This window comes from Genypterus blacodes, unplaced genomic scaffold (genome assembly GCF_046128005.1).
Source record: "Genypterus blacodes isolate CSIRO-AG114 ecotype Tasmania unplaced genomic scaffold, CSIRO-AGI_Gbla_v1 ptg000058l_1, whole genome shotgun sequence".
Taxonomy (NCBI): domain Eukaryota; kingdom Metazoa; phylum Chordata; class Actinopteri; order Ophidiiformes; family Ophidiidae; genus Genypterus; species Genypterus blacodes.
This window is the reverse complement of record NW_027466870.1, coordinates 3417718-3435478: the sequence shown is the minus strand read 5'-3', so window position 1 is coordinate 3435478 and position 17761 is coordinate 3417718. Positions and strand designations below refer to the sequence as shown.

Here is a 17761-nt window from a genome sequence, read left to right as displayed (position 1 = left end):
CTCGGAGGAAACAAGCAGACGAGAGAAAGCCATGTTGTTGTTGTTGTCTCGTTATTTCCCTGTTATCAGATCAGTGTTGTGATTATAAGTACATATATGTGCTCACAACAATACAGCGAAATGCCCATCACTAGAGACAACAACATTTAATATTCAAATCACATGCAGCAGGACTTACAAACAACTTGCAAAACTTCTGCTTCCCACAAACACACACACACACATACACACACACACACACACACACCCATCTGTGGGTCATTAACATCCTCTAGTACCTCTTTGGAAAAAAAGGTGAGGAGAGGTGAAGAAGGAAGAACAGAAATTAAAAGTTGTGAGGCGTCGTCTAATAAATGTTGGATTTTATTTTGGTCTTGCAGTAAAACTTCCCGGTAGCTGAGCCGGGGAGCAGGTGTGTGTGATTTAACGCTGCCATCCAGACGCAGACTTTAGTGGCTCTTCAATCATCCGGCCTGCTCGTCCTCTCTGCCTCATCTTGCTCCTTCTGGTTCCTCTTCATCCCTCATAAAGGCTCAGACAGATCAGGAGCTCCATGTGGAGCGGCGAACCAAAACAGAGCCGAGCAAAGACCCAAAGGTTTGTTTTATGAGATTGGACTCTGACAGTATTGGTGTTAAAAGATCAATCAATCAATGTAAAGGTTCCAATCCTGTGTTTTTCTTATTTGATTTTGGCTTCTGAACAGCATCTTTGCCTGTGTGTTTGTGTGTGTGTGTGTTTGCATCTTCCTGCATTCAGTAAGACGGAGGTCGAGTTCACCCTGAAGGTGTGTGTTGCCACTGTGAATGAAGTGTGTTCCCCGATACGACTCCAGAACAATTGGGAGCCGGCGGTTTGCAGTAAACCATCTGTCACACACACACACACACACACACACACACACACACACACACACACACACACACACACACACACACACACACACACACACACACACACACACACACACACACACACACACACACACACACACACACACACACACACACACACACACACACACACACACACACACACACACACACACACACACACACACACAGCTAACCTGCATCTGGTGGAAACTATTCCCGACCCGTTGAGCAGAGCACCTGTGCGGTTATACGACTCTCACATTCCGCTCATTCCTCCATAAACACAGCAAACACAAACAACACCGGTATTTTTCAGCAACATGACGTTTATTAACAAGTTGTGACTTGCAGAACACGAACAAGACGTCTTGACACAAAGTAACAGGTGATCAGCTTAAGATATCAGTACGTTTCATACACACACACTTCCACATGTTGGAAACGGCAGACGAGTCTGCGCAATAAGGATACAAAATAAAAAATAAAGATGGATTTCGGGGGGGAAATTTGCTACAAAAACACTTCGATTATTCACACGAGCCCACGAAGGGTTAACATCAACAAAATTAAGACCGTTAAGAGATTTCTTTGTACAAATTGTGCAAATCAAAGGCTTCTACAAATGAATGACAAAGCAAATGTACAAACTATACACACACAGGAGACATTTGTATGAGTGAAAAAATAATAATATATAACTTTAAAGTATTTGTTAACTGCCTCAGACGGTGTTAGTTTCATCCAAACGCTACGGTTTCATTTACAGGTTTTGGCAATAATAACGTTAAAAAAACAAAAGAATTCTCAAAGTGACACTGAATGCTGTTTGAAGTTCCTTATCACAAACCAGATACATTCACAAAGAGACGGACCAGCTTCAGCTATAAAGAACCCTGAGACACAAAACACACACACACACAGAGAGAGAGAGAGAGAGATAAAGTGATGAAGAGGGACAGAATGGAGATGTAACTTCAAACAGAATCGGGGTCTTCTTCTTCTTCTTCTTCTTCAGTCATAACGGGCCACAGTCTCACTTCTTTAAGTTTGGGGGAAGAAGACGCACACTTGAGGGAGGAACGTGTCCGACGTCTGGGAAATACAAACAGGAAGTGTCGCTTCTACTTCTCCCCTAAATGATCCACCTCTTCCTCCTCTTCCTCAGTTCGAATAAATTACACCTGAGCGACCACCAGTCACGCTGAGCGGTTACACGCCGGTGAGAAGCCAGATGATGGAAACGATAGATGACAGCATCGAGTCAGTGAAGCAGGGGAGGAGGTACAGTCAGTGCTTTTCCATAGCTTATAAGAGAGAGAGAGGGGGGGAGGGAGGGAGAGGGAGAGGGAGGGGGGGTGAAGGGCCAACATGTCCCCTCTAATGGAGGTTCTGGTCCGAGTCTTCCCGACTTTTAATGCCCGCAGCACAAAGCTCCGTTTCTGGCCAATGTGAAGCACACAGCAACCAGGCCAGCACAGGTTACTGAGATACATGGGAAAGATACACAGATCAGGTGGGAGGAGGGGGAGGAGGGGTGTGTGTGTGTGTGTGGACGGTCCCACGGAGAGCAGGGACACACACGCACAAGCACGGACACACACATTCCGTCGTCGTCATCTTCATCCAATCTGCAGCGGCTGAAGGGGAGACGCGCCCACATACCAGAAGCTGATCTGTGAGAGAGAGAGAGCGAGAGAGAGAGAGAGAGAGAGAGAGAGACGTTAACAGTTTGGCCTCACACACACACACACACACACACACACACACACACAGTCACCGCGTGTGGATTCCTCTTCTCTCGCCGGGCCGCATGACCACATGGCAGCCTGGACGTTCTCAGGCGATACAGAGGAATGCGGCCGGCCTCGCCCCCACACAGCGTTACTAACGCCTCGGGACGCCGCCTTATTTAACCAAAGGGATTAAGCCGCGTGTGTGACTTTAAACCTGAAGGGGGCAGCGCAGAGTTCAAACCATGGAGCTGTGAAACATATTAGGGCGATAAGATTCCTTCTGTAAAAGTAAATGTTGTGCTGAATTCCAGTTTTCCGGAGCTGGAATCTCTCAGCTGCAGCTTCCAGTGTGACCGCAGATACTTCAGCATCTCCTCTGTGTGTGAATGTGTGTGTGTGTCCCCCCCGCCCCCCCGCTGCTATGCTGGAATGTTGACTGGATATTTAATGGGGGGGGGGGGACATGCCAACACGATGTTTCCCACTGATTTGCATATTTGTGATTCTCACTCAATTTAGCTCAGACAACTGAAGGGATGTGTGTGTGTTCTCAGATAGACAGACAGACAGGGGGGCTGACAGTTCCAGGCGGTCTCTAGTGGGGGGGAGGGGGGAGCGACATAATGAGCTCTCGTTTCCATGCCTGCAAGTGCAATCTGAAGCCTCCACTGATCCATAAGCGTCGCGTCGGCTACTGTTTGCGAATAAACACGAGGCTCGTTTACATTAACAGCAACACTGAGAACACACACCACACACACACACACACACCAGCACACCAAAGTATCATGGGGCTTCAGTCTAGTTTAAATCAACCATTTCTTAAATCGAGTAGTTGATTCTAACCGATAAATCGTTTAGAATTCATCGATTAGAATCCCGCCTCCCCCCCTGCATCGCCTCGTGTGGTGTGTGTCCATGAAAGGCCTTGCAGCATGATCCAACCAGGTACCCGAACCTCATCTTTCCCACCCTGATCAAAGCAGCAGCAAAGCATCACATGCAGCCGCAGAGCCTTGTGGAAGTTTCCATTGCCACCGTGTGTGTGTGTGCGCGTGCGTGTGCGTGTGTGTGTGTGTGTGTGTGGGTCACTGGAGTTCTGCTGCTGCTTTAATCCAGAAGTTAAGTGGAAAAGATAAATAGCTTCTCTGGTTTGCGTCAAGCAACACAATCTGAATATGAGTTCCACAGAAGCTGCAGCTTTATATTTAGCTTTTATCTGCGCGCTGCAGCGTTCGGGCCCAGCGATGTCAAACACAAGCTGGCGGTTGAAGGAAAGTGTAAACAACTTCATAAAGTGTGTCAGATTTCAAACTCCAGCCTTCATATAAACCTGTCATCGTCTGCGCTGCCACCCAACCGTCTCGCCCTGCTATCAAACTCCGCCTCCCTCGCCTATTATACAACAAAAGGTGCCGCTGTCACCAAGAATGTGTTCCCGTCTCTCTCACGGTTCCTTCAGTATCAACACTCAAAGTCAACCCGAGCCAGAACAAAAGCTTTGACCCTGAGCCATGTTAGTCACTGTCACTATCTCATACACACAGAGCCAGCAGGCTACACACTCATCCTGTTCGGCTTCCGTTCAAACTTTGACAAACTCAAAAGGTAAGCAAAGCCGCTTTTAGCAAACTCCCCGCGGTCATAACGTGGAATTATAACGTAAATAAGAGCGGATGCCAAAAGGCAGACGAGACGACGAGGAGTTGCAAATCCACAGGTAATCCTCAACAGTAAGCAGGGACGGAGGGTGTGTGTGTACGTGTGTGTGTGTGTCCTTCAGTCGTCCAAACAGATGGCTGCTGGTCTAACGCACTAAAGTGTTACCCGTCTGTCCATCCTCCTCACTTCCACTTGGGAGCATTGCCAGATTGAGTTTCAAGATAATTTTTATTGGGTAAAAAAGACGTTTATAAAAAGATTTACAGGGGACGAGTTTGACTGATGTTCCTGTTCTGTATCCTCACTTAAGGGGTCGATTTTGCCTGCCTTTGTCCCCTAGCTGTGGAAACGATGTGCACAGTGGGTGAAAACATTGTGTGTGTTGTGCCGATTGGCCTAAAGTTGAGGATCTATGAGTTTGGCTTCCTTCGCTCTCTGTTGTTTCATCTCAACTGCGCCTCGTCAGCGTTTTTTCAGACCTAATTACAAAAGCCGAGTCCCCTTTCACGCTCCGTCCCCGGTGTCCCGCCTGCAGTCCTGTGCTCTGTTTACTAATGGACGCCCAGAATCTCACCGTATTGACCAAAGTATGAATCACAGTGACTTTTAAAAGGGCGGCCGACTTAATTTACCTCGCGACTTTGAGGAGTTTGGGGGACTGATGAAGGACTCTGAGATGGGACGAGGACGCCCCCCCCCCCCTTCAAAGACATAATGAGCCGTGTCCTGGAACAAAGAGCGCCTCTATGACTGAATAGGCGCCACTTTAATGCTACTTCAGAGGCATAAATATTACGTAATTCAGATGAATTACCACGCAGACAGACACACACACACACACACACACTCCTGTCCCGCCCCAGCTGGCTCCCTGAAGAGGCCCCCTCTAACTGTATGACAGCTCGTCTCTTTTTAAGGACATAATCAAATTAGCCTGGGTGATTATTCAGCCATTTGAAGCCTTTTCCACTTTTCCTTTTTGTTTCTCTCAGCGCGGAGGAAAGAAAACAATAAAAACTCTATTAAGTTTATGCAAATTGAAGCCGAGCGGTGCTGAGGGGCTGTAATGTGCTGGATTGATTACTCAAGGGACCGGAGACGGGGAGTGTGCGTCCACGTGCTTGTGTGTGTGTGTGTGCATCTGGAGAAGGTTGTGGTGGGGTGAATGAGGGGTGGGGGGTGTGTGGTGTTGTTGTACACAGATGCCACAATAAAAGCCTTATTCAGCGCGTGTTCCTGGTGGCGCTCACAGTGAGGCATTAATAAAACATTAGTATTGAACGCCCGGGGGCCTCTGCACTCCTCCCACCCTGATCCCACTCTGACCTTTCCATTTTTCAGCAGCTGTCTGGGGACGCAGCCAGAACCCGCCGAGGACTCGCTCAGGCAACCCCTGACCCCCTCCTCCAGGTGTACCCACTCACACAGAGCCTTGCCCGCCTCATAAGAGCGGCGGTTAAAAGCCGTTACGGGCAGAACGCCGCCTGCGTCTGTGAGTTTTTTTCCCCGAAAAGGGTGATGAGGAGAGAGGGGTGGAGAAGAGGAGGAGGGAGGGAGGGAGGGAGGGAGGAGGAGGAGGAGGGAAGCAGCGAAAACAAAGGCTACGGCGCAGATCGAGGGATAACGGCGAGCAGTCATTTCTACAGTCGAGTGGTTTAAAGGAAAGAGAGTCTGAGCTGAACTTTGTGCAGAGATCTCAGATTACATCCTGTCTGCCTGCAGTCTGGTACCAACAACTGAGCGGCAGATTACACCCTGCTGCTCCCCTGCTCCCCTGCTCCCCTGCTCCCCTGCCCACCAAGAGCCTCCAACACACACACAACTCTACCGCCGGCTGATGACTGGACGCCATACAGAAAAATAAAGCTGCGTGATCGGTTTCTTCATCCGTTTTATTTTTTCTTGATTAAAAAAAAACCCGGCCTTGCATCTCTAATCCAGGACTGTAACAAACACTCACTACAATACTTTACATTTTCCACCGGCAGCGGCTCTGTTGCTGGTTTTGGCCCCTGGAGTCTGTGGTTTAGTCACATCAGTAGGGAATGCAGAGGGGCCGAGAAGAGTCGGTGGTGACAAAAGGAGCGGAGTGAAGCAGAGCGTCCAGAGCGCCTGAGACGCCTGGACCACAAGGCAACACGGACAAATCTTTACTAATGGGAATGCAAACCACACCTTCATTCCTCCCAAATTAGAGCGAGGATGGCTGGCTTCTTTTCAAGGGACCAGACATGCCAGCAACGTGACTGAGAGAGAGTGTGTGTGTGTGTGTGTGTGTGTGTGTGTGTGTGTGTGTGTGTGTGTGTGTGTGTGTGTGTGTGTGTGTGTGTGTGTGTGTGTGTGTGTGTGTGTGTGTGTGTGTGAGAGAGAGAGAAAGAGAGAGGAAGAAGTCAGAGTGGAAAAACAGCGGTTTCACAACTGCATAAAAACCCAACAACGACGCGATTGAGCACTGGACCAGCTGACTGACGAGTCGTCTTCGGCCCCTCGTAAACATGAAAGGAACACACACACACAATTATTTTTCTCTTTGACCTCGGCTGAAAGTTGACATCCTCAGAAGCCGTTTATTTTTAGGCAGGCGTTAGTCTCGGCTGCCAAACGGCACAAACTATAGCTCGGGCTTCTCCCGGTCTTACTCGCTCGCCCGCTCCATCTCCAGTGAATCCTGATCCGAGCCTCGATTTCCCTCCTCACCCCTCATTTTTACCACTTTCCCCCTCCCTCCCTCCCTCCCTCCCTCCCTCCCTCCCTCCCCCCCGAGCCCCCGTTCTGGCTGAGAGAAGCACAAACATCTTGGCACGGCTGCACTGGGAAACATTAGGACGCCTGCTTAACAAGCGGAGGCTTCTGGAAATCGGAGCTTTTTTCCATCTCTGCTGTAATTAAACATAAAGGGAGTCAACAGAGGACGGTAGCTAACATCACTGCGAGAGCTCAGAAGGATTTGGGGCCTTGATCTTTCATAGGCAGCCTGTCTGTCTCTGCTGTGGCCCGAAAACCAAGGCTAGCGTGAACACGGCGGTCTGTAGCAGCAGCAGACTCATAATGGCGAACCCCCAGCTCCAGCACAAGCAGCTGTTTACTGTAGACACACAAGACGAGCTCAGCTTTACTCTGAACCTTTGAGCAACACACAGCACATGCAAATATCTCTATGACCTCTATGACATCACAAGAGTTGCGTTGGTGCTGGAAAATGCAGGTTTGAAAACCAAAAGCCACCCCGAGAATGTGTGGAGTGGTACATTTGCTCAAAGGTTCTAGGAATCACTTTGCTGTTGCTGTAGTTTTGCAGGGTTATAAGTAACCCTGGTGATGTCATAGAGGTCCTATCCTTGACCTCACATGTCTTCCCTCTACGGTCACCAAGCACCAACTACATCTGATACCTCACATTTTACCACAGGGGCGTTCAAACATGTCATCAGGTCATATGAACTGTACAGTGAGCATGCATGGAGTGTCGTGTTGAAAACAAAAACACCACAACTCTCACTTCTTGTTTCTTAGCTGACTGAGTGGAGCTCTATAGTAAAGGTGCAGCAGGTTAAACCAAGCAAACCTGCAGCACCATCAACGTGTTTCTATGAACGCTCAGTGAATCTCTCCAACTCAATTAAAAGCCACTGTGTCAACGTCAACCATCACATCCATCAAACTCAAACAATAAAAGACGAGGTGATGAAAAACGCAGCCCAACTTGACTTTCTGTAGCTTGTATAACAGCTGAAAGAGCAAAGCCCGGGATAGGCCTCCGGTCATGAAACTCCGAGTAGCTCCACCACCACCACCGGGGCGCAGGTACAAACACACCGGCGTTGCGTTGACTCACTCCCTCTCCTCCGCCCCGCCTTTTCTCAGCCCGTGTGAAACCTGAAAACCCCTCCAGGTGAAACGCACCGCCTCTTGTGAAACCACCAACACCACCTGTCATCTCTCGGGGCAGATCACACGTTCCACTCAATCATATTTTCATACCCTTGAGATGAATCATTCCTTTATTCCCCTCTTCCTATTCTATTGGAATTCCTGATTTAATTAGCGATGAGTCTTTATGACTCTTTACAGCACTGACAGCAACAACCCCTGCCAATCCTACAGCAATAAACATACCACTCATTGTATTGAAGCACATTTTTCATAATAGGGCTTGGATCAAAAAGTGCAACCCTAGGGTTTTTTGAAAGGAAACCATCTCCAGCTCTATCTTATGTACGGTGACATTTCATTAAACCATATGCACAGCAATCAATCAAAAGGTTGGACCGCTTCTTTGTTTGAATCTCGCCCAAACCTCCTCGTCCGCTCTCCATCCGTTCACCAACACGCATGTGTCACAACAGCAGGAGCTGTTTTAAAGGTACTGACTCATAGCAGGCAGTAGTCACCTCTGGCACCCAGGGGCCCGGGCCCTGCAGTGCACCCTGCCCTGCCTCAGCTGCTACAAGCACAGACCTGATCCCGGGCCTCCTGGCCTTCGCTCCCGTCACTGACAGGAGCCTTGTGTTGTAGCTCTGGCTCTGTAATTACGAACGCCGCTGACATTCCTCCTGCTCTCTAAACCAGGACTCCACCGTGTTTATCCGACACCCGGCCATCACGGCAGCTAGATAATGTGTAACTGTAACCACGAGCAACCTTGAGAACAGGAAGGACCTCGTGCAGAACCAAGTGACACTCACTCGGGTCATGTTAAGTGATAAAGCGGTTTGAAGGAATTTAAATAAAGATGTGCTATGTTTGTGCTGAGTGTGCGCCCATATCATCCGACGTACAAAGCCACTCTATGAATAGCACGTATCATTGACTGACTGTGTGTTTATGTCAGTTTAGGGAAGCTGAAATTACTCACCATAGAACCAAGAGTCAGCAGGTCTGGCTAGGCTGAGAGGTACTTCCACGTGCTGACGAAGGCGGTGGGGATGAGTGAGTACGGTACACTGGTCACGCTGTCCCAAGAGTCAGAAGACGGATCGTAACAGTCCAGCGTCTTACACCTCTGAGCCCCGAAGTAGCCCCCGACCACATACAGTCGATTTCCCGACGCGACGGCGTGGCAGCTTATCCGCTTGGCCGTCACGTCCCCGAATTTGGACCACTGGTACGTCTCGCTGTTGAACCGGTAAGCTGAGCTGGCGGAGAACTCGGTGTCCCCGCCGATCACGACCACGTGGTTGCCGACCACCGCAGCTGCCGTGTACCGCCACAGCTGCGGACAGGCGGCGGGTACCGTCCACCGGTTCTGGAGAGGATCAAAGCACTGAACCTTGGGGAACTTTTCTCTGTTGATGCTGGTGCCTCCGAAGGCAAAGAGTTTGTTTTTGGCACCGACGACGGCGGCGTTGCTTACTCCCTCTCTGAGCGGAGCGACCAGGGTCCATTTATTTGTCTGTGGGTCGTACTGCTCGACTTGTTTCAGAGATACAGATGGAGACGCAGGAAAGGACCCTGCTAGAGACGTGTGTCCTCCCACAACATACAGCATGTTGTCCAGCTCTGCAGCACCGTGTCCAAACCTGGCAACCAACATGGGTGGACCTTTGGACCACTCGTCGTGTAACGTGTCATACACCCAGACGTCTTTTGAAGCGCCATTTTCTGAACCACGTCCTCCAGTAACATAGACCTGAGACACAGAGTGACAAAAAGACACTTTGAGTACCTCATTATATTTGATAACATAATAAACCATTGAACGTAAGCAAATGTGTATCAGATTCCTACCTTGCAACCAATGGCACAGGCGCTGCATTCTTTCCGGGGGCTGGGGATGTCTGTTTTTGGCGTGATCTCCTTGGTCTTGTTGTCGATCATGTAAACTTTGTCGCACATGAAAGTCTGACCTCCCAGGAGCAACAAGACCTGGCTGACCTTTCTGGGCCGGGCGCAGAATCCTGTCACAAGCCCGTCGTTCTGTAGGATCCTCATCTTGCACCGCACGGCGTCTTCCACGATCTCCCTTCCCACCTTGTGGCACATCACCAGCTCCTCGGAAGCGACGTTCTTCAGCAGGTACGTCTCGGGGAGCAGGGCGAGACGGACACAACGCAACAGCTCGGGCAGTTCGCTGTGTCTCTGCTCCATGTCGGCCTTGACCCAGTCGATGACAGCCTCGTACACCAGGCTCTCATCCTCCACCTCCAGCTCCTCACTGAGAATCAGCTCCTGGACTTTGTCTTTGGGCAGGCTGAGGAAGTCCTCTGTTCTGTAGAGGGTAGCAAAGTTTGCCAGGCACATCCTCCATGACAGCTCGTACAGTCTCTGGCACTGGTGAGCGTCCGACAGCAGCATCATCCCCAGACAGTTGGACTGATGGAGGTTCTTTTCTAGAAACTCTGCCGCTGCGTCCATAATGTCATGGAACTGAAGCATGTCGCCGGCTTCTAGGAGCGACTCTGCGTTTTCCTCATTGATGATGACTCGAGCCGAGTAGGCGTAGTCCAGCAAAAGCTCCAGCACCTCCGGATGCAGAGAGTCGTGGAAGTTGACCTCTGCGTCGCGACTCTCCCTGAGGCCGCCGCTGAACATGGCCTCGAAGTAGCGGCTGCAAGAGGCCAGGACGGCGCGGTGGCAGGGGAAAGCGCGGTTGCCGGCCTTCAGCACGACATCTGTGAAGACCCGGCGTTTGCGCAGCAGGTTGAGCTGAGTCAGCAGGCTCTCGGCGTGGGACGTCTTGTGGAACAGGTGGATATTCATGGAGCCTGAGCTGGAGCGTGATTTTCTGTTCTCGTGGTTGCTGACAGACATTCTTAGACCTGCAGAGGGAAATGAAAGAGACAGCGTACATAAGCGGCGTTTCACAGGTTTAATCAGCTGGTGGTGATGGCTGACAGGAACGAGCCGAACGAGCCGATTTAAAGACAAACACGCCTTCCTGGTTTTGTGATTAAACAGAATACAACAGCTGATGGATAAGGATTCAAAACACATCGCTCCTCTCATATCAGCATGTTGGCTCAGGACGGATATGAACTTCAGCCTTTAAGAGAGATGAAAGGAAATCAGATAAGGTACAGAAGGAAACCATGTGTGTGTGTGTGTGTGTGTAGGGCTATAAAACAACCAGTCTCACAGCTGTGGCTATACATTACCTGCTTTAGCTACCTCTAACGTCTAAGCTTATGTAATGGATGAAAGACAGGGCACCTGGGTGTGAGGAGGCCCTGCATCACATCAACATGTCAGGACCATGAGTCACCTCCAGCCAACACACACTCCTGTCAGCTTGTTCTGTTCCTTCCGCTGGGACACACACACACACACACACACAAACCTTTCACAGATCTGACACCTCTCAGCAGATCCTCTCACTCACACACACACACCCGCAAACACACACGAATCCCTTTTCTCTCATGGTTGCATTCAGGGCTTTTAGAATCGAGTCAAATAAATATCCTACATGCCTAAAAGCTTCTATTGTTGCACAGCAGATAAATTTAAAGCAGCTATTCAACCCCGGCGACGGGAGAAAGGAGAAACTGTGGACTTCCGTGGGGAACTCAGCGTGAAATCCAATTCGTTTTGTGCCGTTAAATGTGAAACTCCGGTCAGCGCCTCGGCAGCAGGAGCTCAACTTTCCTCCGAACTTAGCAGCTACTATCCGCAACATCAAAGGATCGGATGTTACGAGCTGTAACCGAACTCCCTCTCTCACATTTCGGAAGTTTCCGGGATGCCAAGAAAGAACCCGAGTGTGATCGATATTTTCGGAGGATTGGGGGATGAAACTTCACGGAGCTTTCTTACCTTGATGGTCTCTTTTGTGTCAGATCCGGTGCCTTTATCTTGGCTGGAAACTCGATCGCTCGCTGGAATAGTTTGAAGCGTCGCGGCCCGGTTTAGTTTAGATGAATCCGACCTCGGGGATCGAACCTGTGTCGTGTTGTAAAACGGCGAAACGGCCCATTTGTCTGTGTTTAGTTCACGCGCAGGAGGCGGTGTGGAAAGTTTGGTAGCTCGGTGCGGTGTGTGGAGCCGAGCCACGCAGCCTGCAGAGCAGAAGTGTAGTGTTTCCCCTGACTCCTCCTCCTCCTCCTCTTCCTCCTCCTCACACAGCCCCGCGTCCAATGAGCTCAAAACGGCACACAAACACACTCGTCTATAAACAGCCATAAATTACATACACACTCACCTTTTGTGTACCACGCTCAGAATTACCAGTTTATCAGGTAAGTCTGTGCAATTAAACACATAAAGTTGCGCAGTTAATCATACTTTGATGCGCTGTCTGTGAGGAAGGTGTTCAGCTCTTTTGTTGTGTTTGACTGCAGTGTATTTACAAACACAAGAGGCAACAGCAGCATATAATCAACAATAATATATCTCAGTAGCACAGTAGAATATAGTTTGATATTTGAGACTGCAAGCTTCTGTCCTGCTGAAGTGCTTTTGAGCAAGGCATAGAGTTTTTTTTTGTTCATTAGTGCACATCCCAGGTCTAATGAGATGATGGAGGGGATATTGATCCGCTCCACACCTCACATGCTCGGCCCCTGTTGGCTCCACATGACCTGTCAGCAGTGAGGGGTCATGTGATGGCAGGTGAGGAGCACAAAGGGGCTGCGAGTTCAACTTCTCCGGCTGAATTCTTTGCATTGTCTAAAGGATTTGGGCGCTCATGTGCTAACCCTAACCCTAACCCAGGAAATTGAACAAGAATGTGATTCACGGCTTTCAGAATAAGAACATGTCCTGCTTAAAACAACACGGAGCCTGACAGAAGCCGTATACGCCTCAGGGAGGAGAAATGTGGAGATGATGAGACTTCATATTAGGAGAATCTGAAGAAATGTGATATATAATTTAGGAAGAAATGCAGTATTCTGTTGTTTTTCTGCAGGTTGGATCACATTAAGAAGAAGCCAGTGACAAAGAACAAACAGAAACCAGAGAGTGTTGAATTATGCAGCATTCTGGAGAAATGTATCCCACTGTGCAACACATTAAGAAATGATATAAATGATTTAAAGTTACAATAAAACTTCAGGTTCACTGATTTAGAGACGTGATTGGTGGATAATGGTAATATTTGGAGTCTTGGTTTTTACTTTGCCACTAGAGGCCCTGGGGGCATTTTAAATGGGAGGGGGTTAACTGCCCCCCCACTAAACCTGACTGACACCCTGCCTATGTAAAGTCCATTGATCTTCAGTACCACAAACGCCGCTACCAGCTGGCTCGGGTCGGCACCTCAGCGCTCAGGTTTCCCTCCCTCTTACTGTCACTCAACAGCTGCTTTTGAAGATTAAAAGCTGCTGCTCCGTTTTTCAACTGTCTGATTATGTGTGTGTGTGTGAGAGAGAGAGAGTGTGTGTGTGTTTTAGAGAAAGGGAAGCATTCACATGTTCTTTTAACCAGAAATGTCCCTTTGTTTCCTTACATGTCTTTAAATGTGAGTGCCTCTCATATCTCATGTTACCAAATGTCTCCTCTTGACTATGTAACCTCAGAGTCTGACACCTATAAACACACATTTATATGATCACATTCTCTTTACTAATGTTGCCGTGCTTACTGAGATCCTTGTAGCTCACCGGGCCAAATGCTTTCATACACACAAGTGTGCCTAAGGAAGATTACCAATGTAAAAAGATTAGATTAATGAACTCATGATTATAATCTGGGGTTAATTCATTTGGCTGCACTTTAACCCTCCCCTCTCCCACATTCATCCCTGTGGCTTCAGGCCAAACTGCTCTGAGGACATATGTGCATGTGTGTGTGTGTGTGTGTTTGCATGTGCGTGGGTGGAGGCTTTGTGTAAATGGTCCTTAATTACTCTTAGGCCACTAATCAGATCCCCCACAATCATGCCTCAGTCTGCCCAGCATTGCAGACAAACACTGTTGGAGCGTCAGTTCAGTTGACAGTAACTGTCACTCCATTGTTGGTTGCAGACTTACTGTACTACATATTCATTCAGTGGGAGCAGGTGGTCGCCTCAGTTAGGTCATCCTGTCTGCAACATAAGGAGGAGTCCTCTAACGGGTCCTCATTCACGCTTGGGCCTCAGCATCAAAACAACACAGAGCTTTTTAATGAATTTCTATTTATATATTTAACACATTGTTGTCCTTGAAAACTGATCCAGAAAACATCTTCTCGTTTTTACACTAACATGTCGAGAAAGTGTGTGTAAACAAGAATGCAGTGGGTAAATTGCACAATTAATGTGTTCCCAATTATAGTGTGCTGTGTATCATGATCAGGCACCCAGGGATATAGGGACATTTGTTTCTGAGCACTAGATAATTGGTCATTTACATTAGAAGTGTGTTTATGGAGTGGATTTGAAGCCTGGAGGTTTCAGCACACAGAGCCGTCCCAAACTCGACCTGGAGCTACGGACACGACACTTTTCTCACGTTTGACTTGTGGTGGGAGGAGAGAGCGCAGGTGTAAATCATAGCATTGGTGACAGCTACATTCCATTTAAGCCAGCGTTTCAATCACCTAAATGAAATGTTGACATAATAACTGTAATTACTTACACCTATGTTTGCCAAGTCAAATATGTCCACCGTGAGAAAATTTAACTGACTTCTACTACAGCTGCTTCTTTCTTTAGAAACTAAAGCTGCTTAAGGAGGGCAAAACAAACTCTGCGTATCAAATGTCTTCATGTTATATATATATAATGTAAATAGACTCTTTACTTAAAGTACTTAAAAGTTCAATCCATTGCATGTAGAAGATCATTTCAACCAGCTGCTATCAGTCTGTACAAATAAGTGACATGTGACATAGACGTACTTGGACAAAGAATATTTGTGGTTAGGATGTTTTTCAAGGTGTAAAGGAATCGCTTTAATATACAAGAAGTAGTTAAGATGACTATTTTTTTAAACAACGCTGTTCAAGTTATCTATCTATCTATCTATCTATCTATCTATCTATCTATCTATCTATCTATCTATCTATCTATCTATCTATCTATCTATCTATCTGTCTATCATATAGTGGAGTATGTCGCCCCCGTGCGGCACACATGTGTATGTTCGCTCGTGTGTTACCAATGTCACGTTATTCTTCTTCTTCTTCTTTATTTAAGAATAAGAAAATTAATTGTAATATTACAACGCTTTTCTTTCTGTATGCTCTTCCCAAAACACTGTCCTGTCTCACTGTCACAAATAAAAACTACATCTCCCGGTCAAACGTCTTAGCGGAAGTGATGTAACCAGCTTTCCGCCGCTCTCAAGGGCACCGAACGTTAGCCAAACCCAGCCGTGCTTCTCCACACGTGTTTACGCAAGAACAGTTCAGCAAAGGTTTACAGGACCGGCGGTGGTGAGAATGGACGGGTTTGGGTCAGACTTCTCGGCGGGAGGAGGCGCCGGCGGTAAAATGGACGCCGGTGCCCTGATGGAGCAGGTTAAAGTGCAGATCGCGGTGGCGAACGCGCAGGAGCTGCTGCAGGTAAACCAATGACCACAGCGGGAAGCTAGTTAGCATCACAAAGCCTGACCGTGGAAGGCTAACGGAGACAATCGTGCTCCTTTACATGTCCCGTGGTGCTATTGATATGTAACCGCCTTTATGAAACTTGCATACTTACATAACCTCCCTTATTCACCTGTCGATGCTCTTTAGAGTCTCAGTAAGTCATATTTGAAACTCGTCATCTATGGAGTTTTCGATAGTTTTCCAAATTTGCTTTAATTTCATTGAACATTAAGCAAAACTGTGCACTTAGTGAATTTCCAACTGAAGTTCAGAGCTAAAGACCAAACTGAGTCTCAAAATGCTTCTTAGTGCACTTCATTCTCATCTTAGGGGTTAAAGCTCTGTTTTTTCCACACTTGTCAAATCGTACTTGAGACATTCATTTCCTTCATATCAACATGATACGACATCTTGGAATTGAAGGATTGTATTATTAGCCTTAAGGGTAAAGGTTTAATGTCCTTGGAGTGTCATTGTAGTGATTTTAGCATGAACTTAAAGTCCTGTCGACAACTGAGTCTCTGATTAATTCTTCTCCTTTGTGTCGCCACATTCCAGAGAATGACAGACAAATGCTTCAAGAAGTGTATAGTAAAACCCGGAGGCTCATTGGATAACGGCGAGCAGGTAAGTGTGCGTGTGTGTGCGGTTCCTCTGCATGACTCCAGGTGCATTTTCTTCATAACCCTAAACGTGTCTTCTCCATAGAAATGCATCGCCATGTGCATGGACCGGTACATGGACGCCTGGAACACCGTGTCCCGTACCTACAGCTCCAGGTTAATGAAGGAACGAGCCCGCATGTGAACGTCTTGTTTCCTCCGTTCGTACCTCCTCAGACCTCTGCACTTTAACTTACTGTGACGATGAGCGCGGTGCCACCATCAGAGGTCACACAGCTGTGCACAGGCGCGCCGCAGTGGCCCACACACCGTCGACTTCCTGTGATAACACCTCACAGACGTAGTGTAGCCGTAATGACATCTCTGGACATTTACATTTTCACTGAGGAACAGTCCAGCAACAATATTTTGACTGTTTCAAATGTTTTTTCGTGTTAAATGATTGATCAGTGGGTTAATAAGTATGAAAGGATGAAAGTTGTGACACTGAAATTGTTTAGTGTACTGCAGCACTACAGCCTGTGATGTTTTGAATTGTTGCCACACGTTTCTTTAACACTGAACTCTTCCTGCCATCAGACCTCTATGAGCCTCCAATTCCTCACGACGCTCATAAGAACAATTCGATTTTCAAGTCTTCATATGTCTACATTTGCTTCTCCTTCTGTCATGGTGCCCATTTGTCCATTGTGTATATGCTAAGAGACACACACACACACACACACACATGCAGTCACGCAGAGCCTGAGAGGTAATTTTTTTTTTTCAGTCCAAACTATCATCGAAATGGTTCCCTCAGATTTGTGGCTTCTGTATCCTGGAGTTCACTTAGTCGAGCCCTTAAACGCCGTAGTTAATTCCAGGCTTTGACTTTTAAAACGCAAGGAATAATCGAGGAACGACTTTGCGTTTTCACAGCCGTGAATCTGACATTCAGCGGCCTCCAAACAGTCCTATATCGGAGTACGCCTCGAGAACAAAACTGTTTTGTCTGACCTGTTCTCCAGTTGTCACCCTATCTGCCGCCCTCCACAGTAGTGGGCTTGTTTTAGCAGGGTCTGCCATGCTGCAGACAGGGTACTGAACCCTTCCTCGACTCTGAGAGCGCAGTTTTGTCAGATGTCTGGAAACTCAAACCCTTCTTCTTCAAATCCCTCTTTTATCCTGTTGACTTTGTGTAGGGGGATTAAGAGCCAAACAAGCCTGTGAACATTATGAGCTGTGTGATTGGAGGCGTTTGCTTGTCACAAAATGGAATGCTTTTCAGTGTAAGAATCAATAAATCCAATGAAGTCAAATGTTTTGCTCCTGTGGCTGCTTTTGTTTCTTATGAGAGTAAAGTGTCACAGGTATAAGGTATAAAAAAAGACAAGGAAAGCCCAGTAGATGAACCTCATATATTCAGCACCCCACACAA

At 47.7% G+C, this 17761-nt stretch overlaps 2 protein-coding genes across 2 annotated transcripts; one reads left to right on the top strand and one right to left on the bottom strand.

Annotated features, from left to right (window-relative positions):
• Nucleotides 1–1189: 1189 nt before the first annotated feature.
• On the bottom strand, nucleotides 1190–12289 carry enc3 (ectodermal-neural cortex 3). The gene is made up of 4 exons (XM_076153390.1): nucleotides 12023–12289; nucleotides 9998–11028; nucleotides 9126–9899; nucleotides 1190–2548 (listed from the first exon to the last, which is right to left on the bottom strand). The coding sequence occupies exons 2-3, from the start codon at nucleotides 11018–11020 to the stop codon at nucleotides 9153–9155; spliced, it is 1770 nt and encodes a 589-aa protein (XP_076009505.1). The 5' UTR covers nucleotides 11021–11028; nucleotides 12023–12289; the 3' UTR covers nucleotides 1190–2548; nucleotides 9126–9152.
• A 3181-nt stretch (nucleotides 12290–15470) lies between these two features.
• On the top strand, nucleotides 15471–17642 carry timm13 (translocase of inner mitochondrial membrane 13 homolog (yeast)). The gene is made up of 3 exons (XM_076153594.1): nucleotides 15471–15694; nucleotides 16280–16348; nucleotides 16430–17642. Exons 1-3 carry the CDS (start codon nucleotides 15572–15574, stop codon nucleotides 16526–16528), a joined length of 291 nt encoding a protein of 96 aa, XP_076009709.1. The 5' UTR covers nucleotides 15471–15571; the 3' UTR covers nucleotides 16529–17642.
• Nucleotides 17643–17761: the final 119 nt, after the last annotated feature.

Bases quoted from the DNA above. Each gene is read 5' to 3' on its own strand.
- enc3 (XM_076153390.1), bottom strand. From the start codon at position 11,020: ATGTCTGTCAGCAACCACGAGAACAGAAAATCACGCTCCAGCTCAGGC. The intron at 9,900-9,997 runs GTAGGAATCTGA...TCTGTGTCTCAG, and splicing joins CCTGTGCCATTGGTTGCAAG to GTCTATGTTACTGGAGGACG.
- timm13 (XM_076153594.1), top strand. From the start codon at position 15,572: ATGGACGGGTTTGGGTCAGACTTCTCGGCGGGAGGAGGCGCCGGCGGT. The intron at 15,695-16,279 runs GTAAACCAATGA...GCCACATTCCAG, and splicing joins ACGCGCAGGAGCTGCTGCAG to AGAATGACAGACAAATGCTT. The intron at 16,349-16,429 runs GTAAGTGTGCGT...TCTTCTCCATAG, and splicing joins CATTGGATAACGGCGAGCAG to AAATGCATCGCCATGTGCAT.